A 26,210-nucleotide genomic window follows, 5' to 3' on the forward strand; every position below is an offset into this window, starting at 1 on the left:
TCAACAGCACAAACCAATGTACCTAGGTGCTATAAGGAACTATCATTCAGAAAAAAACAACAGCATGTGTCCAAAAACAAAGCACTGCAAATGTGGAATAGAACAAAGTAAAAAAGAAGACACTACCTCAGAAAATATGGAGCCATGCACATTGCATCCATTACTCCTCAGGACTTTTGCACACAAGCGGAATGAAGCCATTCGAACATCGGGAAGAGGCTGTGGCCGCCAGTCAGACCAATGTGGCCTGAAAGAAATGCCTTTCCAGTCTAGCCAGGACCCAGAAGAAAAACTCCAGAAGCCATTAGGATAGTGCTGGGCAGGCCAGAAGGCACTGCAGCATCAAACGGGAGAATGGCCCAACGAGAGCCATGCTCAGCATCCACACCATCTATACGCCCAGGACTAAGTCTGTATAGCAAAAGTCAGCAAGGAGACTGAACAGGGGCCCTACATGAAAAGTAACAAGGAAGCCTTGCTCTGGCAGTGAGCCCCGTTCGTCACCCAGCCAACACACATGGAAGAGAGCGAACTGCCTGATTGGTGATCTGGGTCAGGCAAGACCGTGTAGCACCTTCTGGGGGAGCACTCACAAACAGGAACTGCAGTAGGTTTCCACACCCTTTATGGTCTTGTCTAGTTCCTGGTATTGGATGGGGCATCTGAGAGATGATGGAAGGGAACCAGACTGTTTTGCTAGCTAATGGGTTGCCTGAGTGAAGTAGTATACCTCAATAAGTAAGGCATGTGATGAGGAACTGTTGAGTAGATAAGACACAGCTGTGAGAGTTTCACGCTTCTAATTGCATTTCGCAGCAAATATCTGTATGGCCACACCATATGTCTTTCTCCCTTCTGATGCTTCACTTCACAGATCTTTACACGGAAATCAGAAGATGGGAGCTACATGTCTCAACTATTTCCTTTCTCATTTATTGCAAGAGGAAGATGTTCTTAAAAGTACATATTTTTAAAGCAAACTTCATTTTCTTGCTGTGTCATAACCACGAGTGATTGCTCTATAATCTTCCAAATATTCTGCATCATTGCAGTCCATTCTCATCCATTTATTTTTACCAGCTATTGTCAAATAGCTCGTGGGGTGTACTTTGTAAAATAGATATGGGCCCTTCAAGCTGTTTTGCAAATTTTAAAATGAACTGTCTATTTCTCTGGTTGCATATTTCGGCAGGCGGTGATTGATTGCAAAAGTCACCTTGGAGTTGTTTGTCTCTCATATTTGCGCTATTCTCTGACACTTTCCATATAAAGGACTACGTTTCAATTGAAATCCCATTTCCCGCCTCATATATCATAAGGGAACTTGTGGCTGCACATCTTGAGGAGAAGCACTTTTTTTAACATGGGAGTGAAACCTTTCGAAGTTATATGCTCAAACCAAAGAAGTTTCTTCAAAAGTATTTAAAGAACTTTTAGATCGGGAAAAAACCCATGAATTAAGAGTGCTTAGCTATCTTGTTGGTTGTAAGCCCATCCTGTGGTTATCAGCACTCTCCAGTAATCATTTATAATATTTTCGGAGTAATTCATCCAATAATCTCATTTATATAAATCAGGCCATAAGTACACATTTTTTCTAGTTAGTTTGCACTTACATAATTCCTCAACCAGTGTTTAAATGGTAAAAATAAAAAAAGACAGAAGTACGTGTTATTGCATACAGTTATCTTAGTAGCCCACTGTGAAATTCTGGGGTTGCAGAATATAAATGCTGACTGGATTTGATTCCAACCCATGCTGCTTTCTGACTAGATTGAATCCACCACTTGTCCGTTTCTTATATCACCCTTGTTAGGACGAAAATATCCCTTGCATAGTACACAGGCATGTTTTCCATGTGAAACTGGTATCCTGACTTTTATTTTGACCTTGGGATCTGTACGTATGTATATATTTCTGTGGTATCTGTATAGTGCATCGAAGCGTGGTCTTTGTCAGCCAAGATGGCGGCAGTGTTTTGAGCTGACTCCCATGTCCTACACGACTATCCTCTGCCATCCTTCCCGACAGCAGACATACTTGCTTCCTCCACCATGCTTTGTGGGGGGAGGAGGGGGGAGCCGCCAGTGACCTGAATTGACCCGCTGAGATCATGCATGCCATACCCCCAAATGGAGCTGAAGCACCCGCAGAGAATTGCAAGCAAGATGACGACGGCCCCCAGACCCCAAGCCAGGTGAGGTGCAGAGACTGCGCAACCGGCGGCCCTCTACCCTCTTTCTTGACCCCTTGTAGTGCGTAACGCCAGTGACAGGATTGGCGCAAGTGGTGTCAGGAAGGGGGGGCGCCATGAGCGATGTGGTGCAACTCTCTCATGGCTCCCTGCGCCAGTGAACAAGGGCCTGGCTGATTGACTGCTGCCGCGGACATAAGGGTAGCCTGAAGTACAGGCGTTAAGCTATATCGCAGCTGTAGGCCGTGACAAGGTGAGCACTGCCTATCAGCCACAGGGGTAGGACTCCCTCCCAGTGTCAGCTAGAGCCCACAAGGCCAAGGAGATCACATTTGAGTTAGATTCTTTTTTTCAGTTTTCCTTTTTAGCAGGTATTCACAAAAACAATCTAACTCAAATGTGATCTCCTTAGCTTCTTTTTTCCTTCCTCTAAGCTGTTATTCTGTTTCAGTTTTTCTTCAATGTCCTTAAATTCCTTATTTAATATGGATACCACTTCCCTGGCAGTTTCAATAATGAGAATCATCCAGTCCCTGGACATCTGTTAGAGATAAGATCCCATTTCTTCAGGAACTGTCTGATCTCAATGAATAATCCCGGGATATTTCTTACCCTCTGCCCAATCGGGATGGTATCAGCTTTTAAATACTCTTGCATAAAGTTAGCATGTGATTCGGTTCTTTTAGATTTATTTTTAAGATTAAGTAATTTTATCCATTCCTCATCGAGACTCTTGGATAGAGTAAAAGGTTGGTCACTACCTGGTGTTTGACCCAATAATCTTGCAAAATCTTAATCTGAAAATCCAAAGGTCTTAATGCTCTCCATAGGTTTGAGGGAGCAGGATGACAAAGAATACTACTCACGAAGAGCAGTGGTGGGAGAGATGGTAACAGAAGAAAAGGGTAAATAAGATCCTAAAGTGGACAGACCCAAACCATTCCGGCTCAAGGGCATCTGGATTTGAAGAAATGAAGAGGTAAAGATATAGATAAGCAGAATTCACATGATTAGAAATGTGCACAAACCCACATGGGGAAACACACATTTAGCATAAATGTATTTTCAAACATTTGTATTTTCTGCAATATATAGAATAAATTTGATAATTTTGTACCTAATCTATTTGTGTACTGTATTGTAGTAGGCCAGTTTTCATGTACAACTGCACTTATATCAGTGACGACTAGCACTTTAATTATACTGTACAGGCAGAGAGTTTTTGTCTTGATTGTAATGCTAAGGTGGGTGAGGTCTGCGTGGACATGTCCCTATTACGGCAAGACCTCTGCAATGTTGCTAGCCGAGTAACGGTAGCCAAGACCAGGATATCCACAGTGGAAGATGAGGTGGAGACCCTTAAACTTCAAGTCTCTAAACTGCTCTCCACTACGACCTAACTGGAGGAATGAGGTACAAATGCAGAAAATCAGTCACGGAGGAACAATCTTCAATTTGTTGGCTTCCCAGAGATGGAGGAGAGTTTAGGCACAGAAAGACTACTGGAGGGCTGGCTTTGATCCAGGATCTCCCCAGACAAACTGTCCTGCTGCTTCGTGGTGAAGATGGTGCATCGGTCTCTGGTCAATTAGCCCACTCCGGTGGTGCGACCCCGTCCCATCATTACCCGTATCCTCAACCAACAGGACCGAGACGTCATTCTCTGTGAAGCCGGCTGCATCAAGACCTGCGCTTTAAAAACACTAAGATCATGATCTTCACTGACTACACCCGCACAGTCCAGCACCTTAGATGCTCCTTTTATCACCGACTGCTCCAACACAGTCGCCCCACTCAAGAAATCCTCCAACCCTCATGCCAAGAAGGCCAGCTGGTTCTCCACCGAACTCCGGGAATCCAGACAAACCTGCAGACGTCTCGAAAAACTATGGAGGAACTACAAAACCCCTGCCAACCTCAACAAAATAGCCACCACTGCCCACCACAAACTCAGACACTCAAGGAGGAAAACACTCCAGGACAGAATCCACCCGACACACAACACAACAAGATACTCTTCAGCATCGTCAAAGAGTTCACCCAACCCAACATCGAGTCCACCGACATGCCACCATCCCAGGGCCTCTACGACAAACTTAGCGCCATCTTCCATCACAAAATCAAGACCATCTATGACGAATTTGACGACCACAAGCTCCACGAGGAACCCACACCCACCGCTCACTGCACCACACAACCAACGCTGGACAGCCGGACTGCCCTCAGCATCGGAGACACCCTAAAGACCATGAGGACCACCCACTCAGGGGAACCCACGGACCCCTGCCCCCACCACATCTACTACAGAGTCACAGACATTATCTCCTCCAAGCTACACAGAATCATAAACCGATCCTTCAATACCGCCTCCTTCCCCAATGAAGGAACCACGCCAAGATCAACCCACTCCTAAAAAAAACATCAGTGGACCCCAGAGAACTCAAGAAGTACAGACCAAGCTCCCTACTTCCCTATCTGGCGAAAGTCATTGAAAAAGCTGTCAACAGCCAACTCGCCTCCTTCATCGATGAGAACAACATCTTCGACTCCTCCCAATCAAGCTTCGTAGTGAGGACAGGGCTCTGCTTGCACACATTGCTGTGTTAACATAAGCGTATCAGAAGTTTAAACGCCATTTTGCCACTTTACAGCTTTTGCACACAACACTACATGTAACTGTTATAAGTTAAACTGCTCGATTTTCTTCGCATGAGAACGGTCTGTTTTTCACATCCCTAGACTTACACCACAACCTTAGTCTGTACACTGCGTGCAGAAGTCTTCACGGTCATAATAATGTATGCTGTGATTCAGGTTGATAGGCCCACGCTCTAGACAACAAGCACCCAGCTGCAACCAACTGAAATTCTAGTGCCTTTAATTTTGCACTGCATGCATAATTTGGGCACTTGGAGCAAATACCTTTCCAGAGACAGAGAGCTTTGCTGATCCTGAGATGTGATTCACCTCTGCTGATCTATGGGGTTCCCCATTCAAGCCTAAGAGACCTTCTATTATTATAAAACCTAGTTCCTAGCAGGGAAGGGTGGTTCACAAGGCGCTATATGACATGTTTCCACTATCATTGTAACATGATTTCTCCCTTTGTGTTTTATGGAATTGTAACAATGCTGATTGTTTTATTTCTAATCATATGCCTGCTTATGTTAGCCAAAATACTGCATCTTAGAGCACATTGATAAAAATAAACATTTTAAACTTTTCCGTGTCTCTGATTTCTCATGTTGTGGACTGGTATGAGAATAAAAACTAAAGAGTGTTCTTGATTCCCACCATTCCTGAGAGTAACCTAAGTCGCACGTTCTGGGTTGTCTTATCATTGGTAGCTTCACTGTAGGATGGAGAGCTAATGAGACACTGATGCTAGTCGAATAGGGGTTCTGGGAACTGAGGTGAGTTTTTTGGTACACCACAATTCATTGAGGTCCTGGTTTCCTGTGCATAGTTCTGTGCATGAGCAGAATCCCGCAACAGCTTCAGGAAGAACCACAGCACAGGGACCGCCCGCATCGCCGCAGCAGATGACATCTGCTCCCGCCTCGTAAAAGGAGAGACTGTGGCCCTCATCCTCCTGGACCTCTCTGCAGCCTTCGGCACAGTCTCACACTCTACCTTAGCCCGCACACTCCACAATGTAGGAATCCGGAACAAAGCCCTTGACTGGATTTGCTCATTCCTCTCCGGCAGAACGCAGTCTCCCAAGGATTCTCCATTAGCCCTAATATGTTCAACATCTACATGGCCCCTCTCACTTCCATCGTCAGATCACACGCACTCAACATCATATCGTATGCAGATGACATGCAACTCATCCTCTCACTATCCAACAAACCCAACATCTTGAAACACAACTTTCAAGAAGGAATGGAAGCAGTCCCCAGGTGGATGAAGAACAGCTGCCTACAACTGAACACAGACACAATCGAAGTACTCATATTAGGCCCACATCCCAATGCCTGGAACGACACATGGTGGCCCCCAGCCCTCGGGAATCCACCCCGGCTCCCCCACCCCCACGGACCATGCACGCAACCTCGGAATCATCCTGGACTCCGAACTCAAAATGGACCGCCAGATCAACGCCGTCACTTCTTCCTGTTTTCATACCTTCTGTCTCCTACGTAAAACATTCAACTGGATCCTCCTCGAACACAGAAAAACAGTCACCCAGGCCCTCATCAGCAGCAGACTGGACTACGGCAACAGACTCTACACCAGGATCAACAAGAGCCTCTCCATCAAACTCCAGAACATACAGAACACCACTGCCAGACTAGTCCTTAACCTACCACGCCATTGCCACATCACCGAACACCTGCGTAAACTACACTGGCTCCCTCGAGAAGAGAATCTCCTTCAAGCTGCACACCCACACCAACAAAGCCCTCCACAACACCAGCCATGCCTACATGAACCACCGCCTCTCGTTCCACACACCTAAAGATCCCTCTGCTCAGCCCAGCTTTCCCTCGCCACGGTTCCAGGCATCAAGAAGACCAGAACAGGAGGTTGTTCCTTCTCCTTCCTCACGGCAAAGGCCTGGAACACCCTCCCTCTTCACCTCTGCCAGACACCCACTCTCCCTAAGTCCCTGAAGGACTTCAAGACCTGGCTCTTCGACGTATCACCATGAGCATACGGCACCACACGTACCCTGAAAGGCCAGGGAAGACCTCTGACCCACTTGGCCTCCGACCTTCCTCTATGAGCTCCTAGGAACTGCACTCCCCTCCCCACCCCCCCCAGTGCCCTGATACCCTTCTGGGTAAGTAGCTGCGCTTAAGAACCCCATGATTGATTGATTGAAGAGCTCAAGCCAAAGCTTTGAGAGCTCATATAGGCTCCTCTTTACAGCCAGACTAAAAGGTGATATTTATTTCCTCAACCTATTTGTTTGACACTGAGGACTAGGCCTGGGAGTGGGCGATGGAACAATGTGAGATTTGACATCCTGGTGGACAAGAGGGGGACAATTCGGAGGTGGTGAGGCCTCCATCGCCTCTTCTAAACCACCCCAGACGAAATGCACCCTCTCCTGTAGGGCTCACTCCGGCATGTGGAGGAGGCCCCCCTCACCAAGTCCAAATCGCAGGACTGCTGAGACTGGCAACCTCGACCTAGACACCTCACTTTTGAAACACCCTGAACCTCTTCTGCTGCTGAAATGAGGACGCATATGTGCTTTCTTGATACTTTGATCCCTACCTGGAGCAGAGCTATTCAGGTACCTGAACAATACAATACACCCCAGGGACACTGCCTCTCTGCGACGCATACTTTCAGTGCGCGATGGGTCTTTGCGATGCATGGAGGATCTAGCACCCTGGCCAATGGACATATGTCCACTCACCCGCGGCACATAAAATGATATCACACATCGACCAGATATGGATATCATACCGATGCCCTCAACCTAACTTGTGTAGAGATCCTTTCCCGAGCCATATTGGCTCATGTTCCCCTCATCCTAGAGATGGGCCCTGCAAAGGCGTACTTGAGACCCATGGAGAGTATTAACGTTTGGTATTTCGTAGGCCAGGAATGTGCCATATTTGTTGGAATGGCGATCCAGTCATTCTTCTAAACGAACGAGGGCACAGTGCCTTCTGCAAAGATCCTTTGGGCAGCCAGCAAACCCACTGTGAGAGGGTTGATTAAAGGGCATATCAGGGGCAAAGAAGCTTGTAAACTGTTGTGAATGACAGACCTATGAGCCCCGAATCCTTTCCTTGGAGGGGCGGATGCGTTCTCAACCATTGTTGGATCGGGCCTGTAAACTGGTGCTGGCAAGGTCTGAACTGCAATGGGTCTCCCTAGAGGAGGCTAGGAAGTGTCGGTGGGCATCGACCCCACATGTGTACGAGCACGGGGACCAGACCGGGAAGCTCCTCTACTGGCTGGCATTTAGAAACATGACGTCCTGAATAGTACAATCTATCTGTGATGCCACAGACTATCTTCATGAGAGGACACAGATGTGGCCCAGGTCCTTGTGGACTACCACTGCACGCTCTATGTGGCAGTGCCCACGCCCTGTGGGAACTTGCGTCTCCAATACTACGAGGTATTCCACTGTCCTCGATTTCCTGGTCCATGGCCCATGATTTCGATCAGGCATTAATGGTGGAAGAGATTGGGGAGGCGCTGTCTGCTCTGAGCATGAGGAAAACCACGGGTCCGGATGGGTTCCCAATTGAGTTTCTTAATATTTTCCATCTCTCCTCCTCCCCCACCTCCTGGTGTTATATATGGAAATGGCAGAACAGAGGTCGTTTCCCCCCGAAAGTATACATTGCAACTACTGTTTTGATCCCTAAGGTGGGTCATCCCACAGACCGCTGTGCCTTGTACATGCCTATCTCTCTTATCAATGTAGATGTCAAGGTATTCGCAAAGGTCTTGGGCGTCCATGTAACCTGGGCCCAAACCTACCTGGTTCACCCGGTAGATTCATGCCAAGCAGGAGTACCCACCACTTTATTCGCAGAGTCCAAATGGCCCTATCCTAAGCACAACTTATCAGCAACCCTACAGCCTTGTAGCTAGTAGACTGTGAGAAGACCTTCGATACCATTGTCTAGTCCTTTTTGGAAGTGATATTATGAAGGGCGGTCCTTTGGACCTTTCTTCTGCAAACTTGTTGGCCTCCTGTACTCCTGCCCAACTGTCCGAGTTTGGGTTAATGGGACCCTCTTCCGGCCCTTCCTAATCTGTAGGGGCACTTGTCAGGGCTTATTTGCCTTGCTAATCATGCCTTTTGCACGTCTCATACGTTGTGATGATCGGGTGAGGTGATGGTCCTGGGGAGGAGGACTGAAGAGCGTATAGCTCTCTACACCAATAATATTCTGCTGATCTTGGAAGTCCCTAAGTCCACGATACCTGGAGAATCTCCGTATCTATGGAGAGGCCTACGGGCACCTGGTCAACAAATCTAAATATCTATTGGTGCCAATCAAAGGCGATACAGGTGGTTATTTTTGGTGTGCTGCAATCCCATTCCGCAGCCTGTCCTTCAAATTATGGGCCATCTTGCATGGAGTCTTATCCTCACTCCCCTGATAACCGGGCTGAACAGAGACTTACAGTGGTGGGGCTGTTTGCCCTTGAATCCACTGGGGTGAGCAGCTCAGTTTAAAACGATGTCTTCCATGCTTTCTATACACCATTTCGAATTTCTCCCATCCAGTTCTAGTAAATGGTTCCGTTCATTGGCCTCGAGGATTGGCCCCTTTCTTTGGGTGGGGGTCGTCATCGCATGGCCTTTTTCAATGGCCATGAGAAATAAAGCAAGTCTTTGGTCGGCTTGTCTCCTTGGGCACAAGTATAGGCTGGATCTCCAGCATTAATTTGATGAGCCGACAACTTTATTGTTCTTTTCAATGATTTCAATTTAATTATAATCCATGGTTTATAACGTAATCCATAATGTTGATTCACATCATATTCAACATCTTGATTTTTATCAATATACAATTCTTTTCATTATTGACATTTAAATGCCTCCCAATGCATTTCGGCGCAGCAGCGCCTTTGTCAAGGGATCTATTGGTCGAAAATACAGGTGATTAGTACTACTTTACTATCGCCAACCACATAGTGTTATCACTAGCTACAAACTTAACCATGATAGTTACTAAAACTAAATAAAATAAAATACATAATCTAAACCACATCTTATCCTGTTACTGCTCACAGCTACATCTGTAATATCTACTCTAGTGGAAAAATATACATTACATGACCCCTAAAACAGTATGTGATACTCCCTAAATAACAGTAGGCTTAATGGCAACCTGGATGGAAAGATCTGACTCATAAACGTGGGGGCAGACGCTGAACATTATAAAGTCTGTACAAGCTTTTTCGAAAGCGGATGTGATATTTGATCATGTGGGAACCGCTAGTGGTTTAAAGAGTTGCGTTGTCCTAGTTGTATATAAACCGCTAATGTAATGCTTTTCGATACAAACTAACATTCGTAGGGTTCGCGCGTTAGGTTGACAAGTGCTCGGTATGCTAGAACATTGATATTACGCAAATGTCGCTTACCGATGATCAAGGATTTGTTACATGCCATTCTGTCTGCTGCTCCGCTGAACTCCGTTTGTGTTCTACGGAGTGGCGGGCGGGAAAAAACTAAAGGATATAGGTGGGCGGAGCTCATGATTACGCCTAAGCGCTAAGGTAGCTGGAACATGTATTTCTCAAACTGCAAATTAAAATAGATGGGCTAAACAATGAATAACCAAATTCACCATGACAAGAAATCTATAGTATTACGGTGGAACAGTTAGCATGAGTTTACAGATAACACAAAAACTCCACTCTTTCATTAAGCCCCCCTGGTCTTAAAGTTTTTAAACGATAAATCCAGTAATTTTCTCTCTTCAAGAGTTGTGCTTTGTTGTTAGTGCCTTCGTGTTTGTCCACAATTTCCAAAATGCGTGCCTTCAGATGAGTTAGGTCGTGTTTTGCTTCCATGAAGTGCGTAGCAACTGTTGATTTGAGCATTTTCGTTCTAATGTTACTTTTGTGCTCATTGAGCCTCACTTTCAGTTTACGTTCTGTGTGTCCCACATAGTTCAGGTTGCATGGGCAACTCAAAATATAAATCACATTCGTGGTGTCGCACGTTCCATTGACTTTTAAGATAATCTTTTCTTTAAACTCAGGAGGTAGTAACAAGTTTCCTTTACTGATGTTTGTACAGTTGTGGCAATTCATGCATGGTTGAGTGCCTTTGAATTTCATACCCACAAATGTCTTACTTTTAGGCTTCAATAGTTGTCCCATATTATTGGACCTCGTATGTGCAAACAAAGGTTCTTTTTCAAACGCTCCTTTGAAATCTGGTTTCACACGTAGTATTGACCAGTGTTTCCTGATGATGTTTTTAAACGATTGGCTGGAGGTTGAAAACTTGCTAACGCAAGTGATGCGTTGCTCTTTACTTGCCGGTTTACTGGATAATAAATCTTCTCTACTGACATTTTTGATTCTTTGTCTTGCTTCATTAAGTGTGGGCTCGGGGTAACCCCTCCTTTGAAATCGTGCAATCATTTCATCCATTTGTTCCTCCGCTTTGTCCAGTTCCGAGACAACTCTTTTTACCCTCATCATTTGGGAATAGGGTAGGTGTCTTTTTAACGATGGTGGGTGATGGCTATCATACCTAAGTAAATTGTTGCGATCAGTGTTTTTTCTGAATAAAGTGGTGGTAAATTTATTGTCTTGTCTTTTAATCGCTACATCCAGAAAATTGATGGTTTTGTCATCAATCTCCCAAGTTAACTGAATACGTTTATCAATTTGGTTGAGTTTCATGATTTCCGGTAGCAGTTGTTCCTTTGTGCCTTCCCAAGCAATAAAAATGTCGTTGATGAATCGCACATAAAGTTTAATGTGTTCCTTCCAGATGTTTTGACTTAAAAATGTTAGTATCCTCAAAATCCCTCATGAAGATATTTGCATATGTAGGAGCTGCCGAATTGCCCATGCAGGTTCCGCTCTTTTGTATATACCATTCTTCTCCATACTTGAAATAGCTGTGCATCAAAGTAAATTGAAGAAGCTCCATGAGGAAGATCTTCATCTGATCTTCGTAGTCACTATTCAATAAAACTTTTTCTACTGCCTCCAGGCCTGATAGATGAGGGATCGAAGTATATAGTGCCTTGACGTCAATGGTGACATTTGTGGGTATGAAATTCAAAGGCACTCAACCATGCATGAATTGCCACAACTGTACAAACATCAGTAAAGGAAACTTGTTACTACCTCCTGAGTTTAAAGAAAAGATTATCTTAAAAGTCAATGGAACGTGCCCCCATGCCCAGCCGGGGCTGGACCCGGGCAGGTCTCAGGGATCGTCGCCGGAGCGGACGGATCGCCCGCCCAAGAGGGGCCGCCATCGGAGGTCTCGTTCCAAGAAAAGATCGGCTTCCGCCTGTGCTTCGCAATCGGGCGGTGCCAGGGACTCGGAACACTCCGATGCGGGCAGCTGAACACTGCTGGGCCTACACGCACTTTGTATGCTGCATACTGAATTGCTCTGCCTCGGCTGGTGAGACTGTTTCATTTTGTCCTTGATGTGCCAGTCGGTTCCCATGTGAAGACTTTGGTTATTGTCATGGGGACGCAGTGGGGTTCGGAGGGTACCATACGTGGGCCTCAGACCCTCACAGATGTGAGTGTTGTTGGGGGGGTGGTGTGTGTGTGTCACTGTGGGGTTGTGGGGATCCATTGGTATGGCGGGCCCTGGGTCCTCTGTTTTGGGCCCGGGTCTTTCCATACCGCGACAGATACTTCAATGTTTTCTGAGGTATTGGGGTGGTGGGTGTGGGGCTTGGGAGGGTGTTCTGGTGTTGCACTTGTTGGGGGGGTTCTGGGTTGGGATGGGGGCGCTGAGTTTGCGGGCTGGGTCCACACATGTCTGAGGCTGTGGTTCTTGTCGATTTGCGGGTTGCACCTGGGTGGGAGGGAGGGCCAGATTTTGGACTGTATATTAACAATGGCTGATGCTGCGCTTATGTCTCCTTCGAAGACCCTGCGGGTGGTGACATGGAATGTGCGGGGTATCCTAGATAAGATCAAGCGTGGGGCTGTGCTGCGATGGGGAAAGAGGGAGATGGTGGATGTACTCCTGCTTCAGGAAACTCACATGCTGGGCTCCAAGGCCCTTAGCCTCCAGAGGTTCGGTTATCACCAGGTCTATCATGCTGGCTTTACGAGGGGATCACGGGGGGTGGCCATATTGATACATCGTAGAGTGGCCTATGTTCATGAGAAGCAATGGATTGACCCTCAGGGAAGGTTTGTCTTTGTTAAGGGCCTACTGGGCTCCGAGCCGGTGGTCTTTGGCAGTGTTTACGCCCCTCCCCCCCTGCAATGGGCACTGTCTGAGCGGCTGTTTGCGCTGTGGGACGAAATCCCAGAGGTCCTGACTGTGGTGGGGGGTGATTGGAATGAAGTCATGGATGTGGGCCTGGACCGCCTGAGGCGAGCGCGTGTAGTGTCTGACCCCCCCCCGCGGCTGCCCCCACCCGGTTGTGTGCGACTGTGCGTAGTCTGGGCTGGATCGATGTGTGGCGGCATTTTCATCCCGCAGTGCAGGCCTTCACGTATGTATCGGCGGTGCATGGGTCATTTTCGAGACTCGATTATTTGTTTGTACCGGGTGCCTGTCTGAACCGTGTCAGGGACGCCACGATACTCCCCAGGGGCCTCTCGGATCATTCCCCTGTTCTGGCCACCGTAACCCTCCCGTCTAAACGACAACCCTTTCGTTGGCGTATGTCCGCCTGGCAGTTGCAGCGGCCGGAGTATGTGGCGCACTTACGCGAAGAGATCGACCACTTCTGGCGCGAGAACTTGGTTGGGGATGTCGATGCCATTGTTGTGTGGGAGGCGCTAAAGCCCACGATCCGGGGCATTGATATAGCTTGGTGTGCGGCCGCTCGGCGGGAGCGCCGGGAGGCCATTGTGACTGCCGCGGCCCGCGTGGAGGAGCTGGAGCAGCGTGGTCGACTCGGGGGTGGCGATGGCGTCGTGCGGCAGCTCCTACAGGCCCAGCAGACATATTCCTCGGCCCTTTATGAGGAGGCCCGGCAGGCGTGGCTCGCCACGCGTAGCAGGGTGTATCAGTGGGGCGATAAGTCCTGCACCATGCTACATAGGCTTTGCCAGGCGACTTTCCAGCCCCTTGAGCTACCCGGCATTACGGCGGAAGATGGCTCGGTTATGACCGACCCGGATCGGTTGGCGGCTAGCTTTGCCCGCTACTACGAGGCACAATACGCCCCTCGTGACCCGTTGATGGAGGGCGAGATTGCCTCTTACTTGGACGACCTGCTCCCACAGGCAGTTCCGGAGGAGACTAGAACGGCCTTGGAGGCCCCGCTAACGTCCGAGGAACTTTGGGAGGCCCTTGGCCAATTGAATACTGGGAAGGCGCCCGGCCCGAGCGGTTATCCGGCCGAATTTTATAAAAAGTTCCATGTCCAACTGGGACCCCACTTTCGCAGCGCCCTGGAGGCGGCGCGGTCTAGAGGCGAGTTGCCACCTGACTGGCGTCATGCTGAGATTGTGGTCTTTTTGAAGCCTGGCAGGGCGCCGGATCGACACGACTCTTACAGGCCAATCTCCCTCCTCAACATCGAGGCCAAGATCTTGGCGAAAGCCCTGGCGAATCGCCTTCTGCCCCACATTGCCGACCTGGTCCACCCTGACCAGGCCGGGTTCATGCCGCACAGGGCCACCAGGCATAATATCCGGCGGGCGCAGGCAGCGATTGACGCCATGGGTGCTAGGGATGAACGGGCCGCACTGCTCCTCGCGGACATGGACCGGGCCTTTGACTCGGTGAGTTGGGCGTATTTGTTCACCTTGTTGGCCCGCCTCAATCTAGGGCCCGTCTTCTTGTCCTATATCCGTCTCCTGTATACTAATGTTACGGCGTCGGTCCGGGTAGCCGGTGCGGTCTCGGGGCGCTTCCAGATCGGCCGTGGTACTCGGCAGGGCTGCCCGCTGTCCCCCTATCTGTTTGCCCTGGCCATGGAGCCCCTGGCGTCGCGGATACGAATGGATGCCCATCTGCGTGGCTTCGTCTGGAACGATACCCTAACGGATAGGATTGCGCTTTACGCGGACGACGTCCTCCTGTTCCTTACCGACCTGCGGCGCTCGGGCCCTCGTGTATTGGAGATCATGCGGGGGTTTGGCGAAGTTTCAGGGCTCCGCCTTAACTTGTCTAAGTCGACCCTGTGGGTTTTACGTGGCGGAGTGGTTGCCGACCCTTGGGCCGCCGACCTGCGCGTGGCGACGGACGGCCTGAAATATTTGGGTGTTTTCCTCTCGACTTCGCGAGCCGTGGCCTGGGCACGCAGTGTCTTGCCGGTGTGGGAACGGGTCCAGGCTGATGTCAAGACGTGGTCCAGAATGCCCCTTACGATCTTTGGGAGGTCGGCCATCTTTAAGATGGTGGCGCTGCCGAGACTGCTGTACCAACTCCAACATTTCCCGCACCCTATTGGCATGGAGTGGTTCCGTCAGGTGAACTCTGTGCTGAGCCGCTTCCTGTGGGATGGCGGTGCAGCCAGGGTGGCCCTGAGGACGTGCTTTCTGTCCACTTACTGTGGTGGTTTGGCCACGTCCGACCTCCTCTCCTACTACCAGGCGTCACATCTTCTTGTCCTCAATGAATGGTGGTACGGGGACAGGAGTGACCCGGCCTATGCCCTGGAGAGACATCTTATGGGTGACCGTACGCTCCACACCGTTCTCTACTCGGCCCGTATACGCCGTGGGTTGCCGTCGGTAACAAAAGTGGTCTTTGCAGTGTGGCGGCAGTCTTTGCGCCGCATGGGTTGGTGGGGCAAATTAACGGCTGAAACGCCGCTGTGGCACAACGGTCTGCTCCCGGAACTGGCGGCCTTAGCCGGGTTCGAGGGTTGGGAGGCTATTGGAATTACACAACTGGGCCAGGTCATGTCAGGCGCCACCCTCAAATCCTTTGAGGAACTCCGAGTAGAGTTCCAGATGCCTCAGTCCCAGTTCTTCCGTTACCTCCAGCTGAGGCATGCCCTCGCCCCAAGCATTGCCGGCCTCGACTCCCTGCCGGAGTTCAGCCCGATTGAGGCGAAAGTGTTTATGGGAGACATGGGAGACAAGAAGGTCTCTGGGATTTATCGGTCCCTTGTTACTCACTGCTCGTCCACCCTTAGCTCCCTTCGGGACGCATGGGAGGTAGACGTGGGCGCCTTGGATGAGGACGACTGGAGGGAGGCGCTGGAGTCCCCGCGCGGCACCGCAATCGCGGTCCGGCTTCGCCTGATACAATTCAAATACCTGCATCGTGCCTACTACACACGTGAACGACTGTGGAAGGCTGGGTTGATTGCGTCACCGGAGTGCCTGCGCTGTGGGGAAGTGCCTGGCTCCCTGATACATACGGTGTGGTCGTGTGGTCGCCTGGCTGGATTCTGGAGGGGCGTATGGAGTTGCCTGGCTGAGGTCCTGGGTTGGGATCTTCCTCGAACCCACAGGCTAGGCCTGCTGCACATTATGGAAGGGGTTGGGGGCAACATATACAAGCGTCACTTGCTGCTCCTGGGCCTGGTGGTTGCTAAGCGCGACCTGGCTCGGGCCTGGAAATCTGTGAGGGCCCCCCCCCTGTCTGCGTGGAAGGCTGGGCTGGACTACTTTATGGGTCTTGAGAAACCGGTCTTTGAGGCGCGGGGTTGCCCACGCAAACACTTCAAGATCTGGAGGCGGTGGGCCGACTACCGTGACCTGACCTTGGAACCCCCGGCGGAGCAGGAGGAGGACGTTTGATCGCAGTGATTCTTCTGGCCCAAATGGCGCGACCCTGGTTGCATTATACCTGCTTCCTCTATGTGAATCGTTTTTGTGTTGCCTCTGTACATGTGTGGTGGGGGGGGGGATGGTGGGTACGGGTGGGGGTGTAGTTGGGGTTGGGATGGGTTGTTAGGGCATTTTTAAAGCTGAGCTTCATTGACACTAGCTTTGTGAATCTTATGTATGTTACCTCTGCATTGATGCTGTTGTGGTGATCTTGATGTGTGAAGATGCCACATTCTAGATACTTTTATGCTCAATAAAATTGGTTGTGAAAAAAAAAAAAAGTCAATGGAACGTGCGACACCGCGAATGTGATTTATCTTTTGAGTTGCCCATGCAACCTGAACTATGTGGGACACACAGAACGTAAACTGAAAGTGAGGCTCAATGAGCACAAAAGTAACATTAGAACGAAAATGCTCAAATCAACAGTTGCTACGCACTTCATGGAAGCAAAACACGACCTAACTCATCTGAAGGCACGCATTTTGGAAATTGTGGACAAACACGAAGGCGTTTTTGTGTTATCTGTAAACTCATGCTAACTGTTCCACCGTAATACTATAGATTTCTTGTCATGGTGAATTTGGTTATTCATTGTTTAGCCCATCTATTTTAATTTGCAGTTTGAGAAATACATGTTCCAGCTACCTTAGCGCTTGGCGTAATCATGAGCTCCGCCCACCTATTCCCTTTAGTTTTTTCCCACCCGCCACTCCGTAGAACACAAACGGAGTTTAGCGGAGCAGCAGACAGAACGGCATGTAACAAATCCTTGATCATCGGTAAGCGACATTTGCGTAATATCAATGTTCTAGCATACCGAGCACTTGTCAACCTAACGCGCGAACCCTACGAATGTTAGTTTGTATCGAAAAGCATTACATTAGCGGTTTATATACAACTAGGACACCGCAACTCTTTAAACCCCTAGCGGTTCCCACATGATCAAATATCACATCCGCTTTCGAAAAAGCTCGTACAGACTTTATAATGTTCAGCGTCTGCCCCCACGTTTATGAGTCAGATCTTTCCATCCAGGTTGCCATTAAGCCTACTGTTATTTAGGGAGTATCACATACTGTTTTATGGGTCATGTAATGTATATTTTTCCACTAGAGTAGATATTACAGATGTAGCTGTGAGCAGTAACAGGATAAGATGTGGTTTAGCTTATGTATTTTATTTTATTTAGTTTTAGTAACTATCATGGTTAAGTTTGTAGCTAGTGATAACACTATGTGGTTGGCGATAGTAAAGTAGTACTAATCACCTGTATTTTCGACCAACAGATCCCTTGACAAAGGCGCTGCTGCGCCGAAATGCATTGGGAGGCATTTAAATGTCAATAATGAAAAGAATGGTATATTGATAAAAATCAAGATATTGAATATGATGTGAATCAACATTATGGATTACGTTATAAACCAAGGATTATAATTAAATTGAAATAATTGAAAAGAACAATAAAGTTGTCGGCTCATCAAATTAATGCTGGAGATCCAGCCTATACTTGTGCCCAAGGAGACAAGCCGACCAAAGACTTGCTTTATTTGCCATGAGAATTCACTCCTGAGTGGGGAGTGAACCGTGGAGCACGGTAAACTTAGTTATATCTTTATATGCAACTTAAGGAGCAGTGCTCAAACCAACCCACATTTTTCAGTTTTCTTTTTCAATGGCCGACACTCCTCTTATGAAGGGGGATTGGGAATGGCATACCTCTATGGTTACTATCTAGCTGCGCAACTCACGACGGTTACCGACTAGTTTAATGGGGGTGGTATGACTCTACATATTGAGTGGAACTGAAACTGTTGGGTCTTGACATGCTTTTTGGGCCTGCTCTAAGAAGCCCAGATCCCACAAACCCTCCACGACCGTACATGGGGACCCTGTTGTGCTGGAAGGCGGTGCTTTGATTCGTCAGATGGGAATACAGACTCACAGGAATGGCTCCGCTGCGGCAAGGGATGTAGCTGCAACATACAGATGGCCTGCAGGGCTTTGATTGATGGGACAGAATAGGGATTACTCAGTATGGGGATGTTTGACGGGGGAGGCCATTTAATGACATAAAAGAGCAGTACCAGCTCTCCACCACACAATTTTATCAATATTTGCAAACGTCATCAACAACTATATCTTAACTCTGACTCTTAACTCTTGAATGTTGTGGAGTACAAGATGTGTTCTCTTTATCGTGACTAATGTATTCTTTATATCACTTAAAAGTCACTTTGCCACTACATGACTGAGGTCAGGAAATCTTTTGATTTCCAGAACCCCTTCACTTGTTGCTCACTTATTATTGTATGTTTTTTCTTGGTTATTGAATTAGTAAATAAAACGTAATAAGTTCAATTGGGACAATAATATACCCAACGCTGATTTCAGTTTTGTGGTTATAACCTCACCCCTACCCTTACAGGGACAGTTGTTTGTAGTAATACCGTAGTTATTTCACAGCACAGCACAGGCCTGGTGCGGCTCCTATCAGCTTGGGTCAGAAACGGTCATTGCAATTGGATCCGACACAGCATTAGTGGGGCTGGAACTGAGAACTAGCATGGACCGGTGGGGCCAAAGCAGAAGTCTGGATCATAATTGGTATAGGCCCAGGAACAGGTCTTCAAGGGGCAGTCAATTGTAAAGGGAAGGACCACCAGTGGCGATCCAACCACGGGCCCCAGAGGCACGTAGGAGCTGAGGCACACCAGAGGGAGCCTGTAGCATTTTAAAAGGTTGTAACATGGTGTTCTAGAAGGCTGCTTTATGCGGCTGGGTACACAACGGGCCTGAGAATTTGTGGTGTGCCAGGACCAAATGCTGGACAAGATGGGAATTAGAATATGCCAGAACCTTCAAGTGACACCCTAGCTGCTTCTCAGCAGCCAGAGTGGCTTGACAGGGATGAGCCCTGCTTGACTTTTATACCCTAATGGTGTGCTTTTGACCTACTGAAAGATTATGAAGGGGAACTGAATTTCACATGGGACCGACCTCGTGACTGCGATCAAGAACGGCTTTGTGACATGGAGCAGGACTGCTCTTTCAACTGCGGCCTCTTCTTATGCTCTCCAAGGTAAAGCTTCACCCCCTGATTCCCTTCGAGAGCAAGAGAGATCACTCCTCGCAAATTTGATGACTGGAGCCCAAGCACCATAGGCATACGTCATGCGGGTCAGTAACTGACACTTGTTTCATTCAGTCACGGCAAGCATCCATTGTGGAGACATCTTCATGGCACACTTTACTTGACACATAGGGCCAGATTTATAACTTGACAGATACCACAGTGGTTCCTGTAATGGCATCTCGCAGATTGGTGCAGGGCTGTGTCAGTATGACGCAACCCTGCACCAAACAGTTTTCTGTTTTTGATTTCAAAAAGAAAACTCCATACTGGAATTTCTTTCCGAAAAAAAAAGTAATACTCCCTTCCCAATGGGAATCATCTTCCATGGCAGAGAGAGCATTATTTGCCTTTGACTGCTCGTCAACGCCAGGGTTTGCCAGAAACAAAAAGGCTGCATTGTGATTGAGTGGCAGGACATATGGGCATTACTCTGTCGGGCCATCAGAAAGGTTTGGCTATGGTTCGCCTGCAATTAAATTGGGAAGGCAGATCATTATGTTGCGATGTATAAACATTTGGCTCATTATTTGGAATTCTAGGAAAATTGGGAAGTTGGGAGTGCAGCTCCAGAACCATGTTGAGGATGAAGAATGAAAGAAATGGACTTCACCATGCAGGATGGCACTATAAACATCTCTATTCCATCCCCTCCAAAGTGATATCATGTCCCCAAGGTGACATATGGTGCCATCTACTGGTTCATAGGGAGCACTGATGGAAAAACTCTCTGGGTCTAGCCTAGCACTTGGGAATATTCTAAAGATGAGGACTCTGCTGTTAAAAGTATCCATCAGAATAACATTTTGAAAAAAGCTCATTAACCGCATGCGTGCGGGCGGAATTCCGCTCGCACGCTGAGATATGCGAAAGCGCATGTTACGTGACGAGCTGGGCTCGTCATCAGCGTAGCAGGAGGCTACCTCATGACGAGCCCAGCTCGTCATCAGCGTCGAAGGGGTTAAGTAATACTTGTTTTGTGTAATGCCTTAATATAATGTGGCCTTCCCTTCATGCTCTCTCTGAGATTGTTACATCTCCCTGGCCCTGCTACTGTCCATCATAAATAAAGCTGGCTCTGATCCCAGCCCTCTTGGCCTGTTATCAACTGATTAAGTAATGAGTAGGCTACTGACAGGAAATAGCCAGTTGTGGGTTGAGGAGCACAAAGCAGCATCAGGCATCCCTGTAAACCGGTCCCCTGTAAACCGGTCCGTAGAGAGTTGGTGGGAGCAGGAGTCAGATAGTGAACCCAATGAGTGCTCTAAATCAGTCAGAAGTGCCCACTGACCGCATCAGCGGCCTGACTTTCATACTGTGGCGGCCAGCATCCAACTCAACAGTGCCTGAATACAAAAAAAAACACCATAAAATCATTGCGCATGTTTAAGATGCCATCCTGAAGAAATACTTAGTGAATGTACACAAAGACAAACTACCTAAAATGTACCCAAAATGCCAAGGGCATGTCCCAAATCATGAAGTTAGAGCTCTGCAAGCCAATGGCTTAAAAGGGCTTCGTAAAAAACCAGTGGCTGAAGAGCACTGGCCATAAGTCTTGTTCAGTATGTTATATGTTGTGTGTTGTTCTGACATGTGGCCTCCTAGACTTAAAATAGTACGTGAAAATGTGTCAGTTTAAAGGTCTAAATGCATTTTCAGTATAGTATTGCAGAGGCCGCACCCAAAGGGTGTCTCGAGGGCCGGAGCCATAACAGCCACCGAGCCCCCGCAAGGATCCGGTTTGGACCCTTGCGGAGCGCCCAGAAGTGAATGGGCGCTACTCCTTGCGCCAAAAGTGCACCAGAGAGGCGTCAAATCGCCGGGCCAAGGGGGAGGGGGGCACGCATTTTCCGAACCACCCAATGGGGGGAAACTGCCTTCGGAGGCAGGAAAGCTGTGGGGGGGGGGGGGGGGGGGGGGGGAGTTTAAGGCGCCGCTCCCCACACTACAGTTCAACAGTTCACTACAGTTCAACAGTTCAGTAACATCGTGGAGAGGGAGGGAAGCAACTGGAATTTCATGATTTTGCTTACCTACGGAAAGTCGACAAGGAGCCTGGGCAGCAGGGGCTTCGAATCATTGTCTTTGGGCTGGCACAAGGACTGGACAGAGAAGACCAGTCCTGAGCTGAGGATTTGGGCGTATAGCGGAGGGTCGCGTGGACTGCGGCATGGGGACTGTGTTCGATCGGCTGCCCGCCCCCCACATCCGTTTTTCCCAGCGGCAACCGGCACCACCAGCTCCGGATCACACCACGTGCCTCCCCTGCCGAGTAGAGAGCGGCATTCGAACTGAGGCCGAGGGGGCGGAGCCAGGACATTGTAAGAGCTGGCGCGGTTATGGGAGGTTCTGAGTTAACTCCCTGTGAAGCAACAAAACTGGAAGAGACACATCCAAGCCGCCGACGCAGCCCACTTGTGGGGTGTAGACATCAGCCCAAGGTAACACACTTTAGACCCAAGACACCTCACCTTTCACCCCATGAGAGCGACTTCCAATCCCGGGTAGGTGCCCGGTGCACAGTTACCCGAGGCACATGGAGGCCCTGGCCACAGTGTGGTCTGCAGAAGGCAGGCTGTGTCGCGTCCACTAGTGCTCCTCAGCATGCCTCCCCTGCCAAAGTGAGATTGAGGCAGAACTGAAGGCGAAGGGGCAGGGTCAGGAGCAGGAACGTAGCTGCCTGAGAGTAGCAATGCTCCAGTTCACCAAACAATTTGCCACGACAATACAGGCAGGAGATGGCCTCCTGGGGGTTCAGATTCAAGGCAGCATTTCGCCTCCAGGGAAAAACAACGGTAGCTACTAAAAAAAAAGAAGTTGTTTTCATGACACAGAGCTAAGGTTTTGGTGCATAAAGACGGCAGCAGCACCCTGCCAAACCAACAAAAAAACAAGAGGAGAGGAGCAGAGGAGGTAAACGAAAGGCAAAAATTTTGGACTCTAAAAACTCCAGCAAGGAGCTGTTCAGTACAGCTAGAAAATTAGCTAAACTTCCTGAGAATTCACAAAAAATAGAAAATCCTGAGTTCTGCAATATACTGGGAGAATTCTTCATTAATAAAGTGGAGGACGTATACAAAACATTCAAAGATATCACAAATAATTTGGCAGAGATAAAAACACCCTTGGCCATTCACCTGTCACCCAATGCTGCGACGTTTTCCTTTCTTCCTCCAACAGAAGAACAGATCGTACAAGTAGTAAAAACAACTAAGGCCGGGGCTCCATCAGATCCTTGCCCCCCTAAAATATTTCATTTATGTCCAGAGTTAATTGCTGAACAACTTACATCAGTCTTCTTAGAGATGACTCAGTCAGGCATTTTCCCAGAGGCATGGAAAGTGGCTTCCGTTAGGCCATTACTAAAAAAGGAGAACCTGGATCCAACAGAACCAAAAAACTATAGACCAATATCTAGGATCCCTTTTGGTGCCAAGGTGTTGGAAAAGCTGATTAATGGACAGATTATGTCTTTTATCGCACAGGGTGAATTATTAGATCACTCCCAGTATGGCTTCAGGGTAGGCCACGGAACTGAAACCGCCTTGGTGATGGCAGCAGAAAAACTAAGAAAAACGCTAGATGAGGGTAAGAAGGCCGCCTTGATCTTATTAGATCTATCGGCGGCCTTCGACACGGTCAACCACCAAATCTTGATTAACAGATTAGTAGAACTGGGATTTCAAGCTAGTGCCATTAAGTTATTGACTTCATTCTTAAACAATAGAACATTCGCGGTAGAAATGGATGGCAAAACCTCCAAATCTTTCAAGATGCCATGCGGGGTGCCTCTAGGCTCATCTCTGAGTCCCACACTTTTTAACATTTATGTGGCCCCGCTGGCAGAAATTATTAGACAATGTGGCTTCTCGACGATATCATATGCCGATGACACACAGGTTGTGATCTCGGTATCAGACAATGTTGATGAGACGTCAGAACGTTTTAATAAATGTATGCTGCAGATTAATTCCTGGATGCAGAAGAATTGTCTTAAATTGAACAGCGAGAAGACTGAGGTTCTGTTACTGGGCAACCATACCCCCTTCTGGTCCCCAAAGTGGTGGCCGGATGATCTGGGTGATTGCGCAGTACCAGTATCAAAGGTGAGAAATCTGGGGGTCATATTTGATCAAAGACTGACCTTTGAAGGGCATATTAACAAACTTACCTCCACCTTTTGGGGGATCCTCAAAATCATCAGGAAGATTTGTCCATTTAGTCCTATGGATGCGTTAAAAACTGTGGTTACAGCATTGACCATATCGAGGCTTGACTACGGAAATGCTCTGTTTACAAGTCTCCAGTCGCAGCTCTTACTCAGACTCCAGCAAATGCAAAATGCAGCAGCAAGGCTGATACTGGACATTCCTAAATACGAACCAATAACTAACCGACTGAAGGACCGATAATTCTCTTGCCGGTGGGCAAGAGAATTATATTTAAGTCACAGTGTCTTGCATTTAAAGCATTACAGGGGAAAGGACCCCTTTTTCTCAGAACACACCTCAGGAAATACTTACCTTCCAGAAATCTACGATCAGCACAGTCTCAACTGTTGGTAGTTCCCAGGTACAGGCAGTTGCGCTGGAGGGGGGGGAGCTTTGTCGTTGGCACGGCCAAGATATGGAACTCCCTCCCCTTACAGATTAAAAACAGCAACTCCTTAATGATGTTCAGAAAACAGCTGAAAACATGGTTGCTTAAAAATTAATTAGGCATTCAGAATGGGATCTAGTTGGTACTCTAGTCTTCAGACTCCTTGGGCATTCGCTGCCCTTTATAAAATGTAAAATCAAATCAAATCAAATCAAGCAGTATGGAGAACCAGGGTGGAAAGGAGCAACCAAGAGAGTTGGGGGGTTTATAAGGCAAATCTGAGTAGCATCTGAGGTGTACGGGACCAGCTGGCTGCCATCACAGCAGGCGAAGGGACAAGTAATCATCCACTCGAGGAAAGTGGTAGGCCAGCAACAAGGAATAGACAGCGGGCCGCAACTAGAGCCCTACGGTGGACGGCGGCCAAGAAAGGGTGCCAGATGACCAACCTGCCACCTGTAGCCATCCCGGCGACGGCAGGAGCTAGCAGAGACACCAGCAACACAGCAAGAAGTGGTGAGCATATTGGCACAATAGTACAGGAATGCTTAAAATCAATCGCAACTTTGTTGCTTGTTGGCTTCGGGGCGCAGGGGCCAGGCGGGCACCCAAACTCAAGAGGGGATATCGGGGCTACCATGGCACAAGGTAGATCTGGGCTGTTCGACAGGAGCAATTGCAGGGGCAAGTCACGCATAAGATAGGTGGGGGAACAGGATCCCCCATAGTGGCATGGGGCAGTAGAGGCACAGCGAACGACCCAGTAACATCAGGCCAATCCCCAGGCGCATACACTAGGCCACTCGGCAGGCGAGCCTTATCCCCTTAGCGGAAAAAGAAAGGATATGGAGGAAAGAATTTACTGATGTTTTCTCCTTGTTAGAGATTCAATTAGACGAACTGGACCTGACAGTGTGCGATAAAGATGAGGACAGGAGGGAAGGGAGAAGGGAGAGAAAAGAAAGTAATTTCGATAACTGGTTAGACGCATTTAGAATCATAGCCTGCATTATTGTTGAAAAGTTCCCGCGCTGCACAGCGAACCTCTGACTGTATGAGGCCAACATCCATGGGGCACATAGGGAATGCAAGGTTGGAATATGACAAAGGTTTTAGACTAAAAATGCAGACACACCCAGGAATGGAATGGAATGAAATGAGGAGGACGTGTCCAGTTTAATTCACAAAATGATGGTGGCAAAAGAGGTTAGAACATGGATAGGCAAAAGAGAGCATCCCTTTCGGGGTTCCTTTTACAGGGGGAAGGGCAAGGTATTTCACAGACCTGCAAAATATAATTGGAAACCCCCAGCCACCAGAAAGCCGGCGGCCATCTGCTGGTAGTACGATTCCAATGAGTGCACAAGGGGAGCCTCTTGCAAATTCCAGCACATATGCTCCACGTGTGGGAGAGGATACCCAGCAGCAGCGTGCAGACGCAAGAAAGAGCGGTGAGGGGAAACAAAAGAGAAAAAAAGGAAAAAGAATTAGTACAGACACTAGAGGTGGGATGGGGGGTGACTGAAGGAAGTGAACAGCTTCCGTTTAGCCAAGTCCCCCATCAACACACACTAGCTCAGGCTGCTAGCCAACAAATATCACAACAAGACGGACGCTGGCCTGCTAGGGAAAGGTTTTGTTATGCCATGTTCTGCGCAGACTCCTTACAGTATACACTTTCTAGGTCATCTAGACAGTGTGCTTTGTTACTGGCAGGGGTTTGATGGTTAGGTTACTTTCATTTTCACACTATTTCTGTATGAGCCTTGATAATGGCTACACAAGTAACACTTCGGACACAATGACATCACACATTAAACATAACAGGAAAAAGCCTGTAGCATTTTCTTAGGACTTACAGAGGTACAGCAAAGAGATTCATAACACCTAGCTGTT

At 48.2% G+C, this 26,210-nt stretch overlaps 1 protein-coding gene across 6 annotated transcripts in view; it reads right to left on the reverse strand.

The window, feature by feature from the left end:
* LOC144784620 (thiamine pyrophosphokinase 1-like) overlaps positions 1–26,210 on the reverse strand; it is a 1,414,696-nt gene that overhangs the window by 758,187 nt on the left and 630,299 nt on the right. Inside the window, exon 1 of one of the 6 annotated variants that reach the window (XM_078663545.1) lies at positions 21,749–21,945. The exons of the other annotated variants lie outside the window; for them this stretch is intronic. Within the exon in view, the coding sequence (XP_078519671.1) occupies positions 21,749–21,795 (47 nt within the window). The 5' untranslated portion in view covers positions 21,796–21,945. Of the gene's footprint in view, positions 1–21,748; positions 21,946–26,210 lie in introns of those variants that run through there. 6 annotated transcript variants of the gene reach the window in all.

Source organism: Lissotriton helveticus, chromosome 10 (assembly GCF_964261635.1).
Source record: "Lissotriton helveticus chromosome 10, aLisHel1.1, whole genome shotgun sequence".
Lineage (NCBI taxonomy): Eukaryota > Metazoa > Chordata > Amphibia > Caudata > Salamandridae > Lissotriton > Lissotriton helveticus.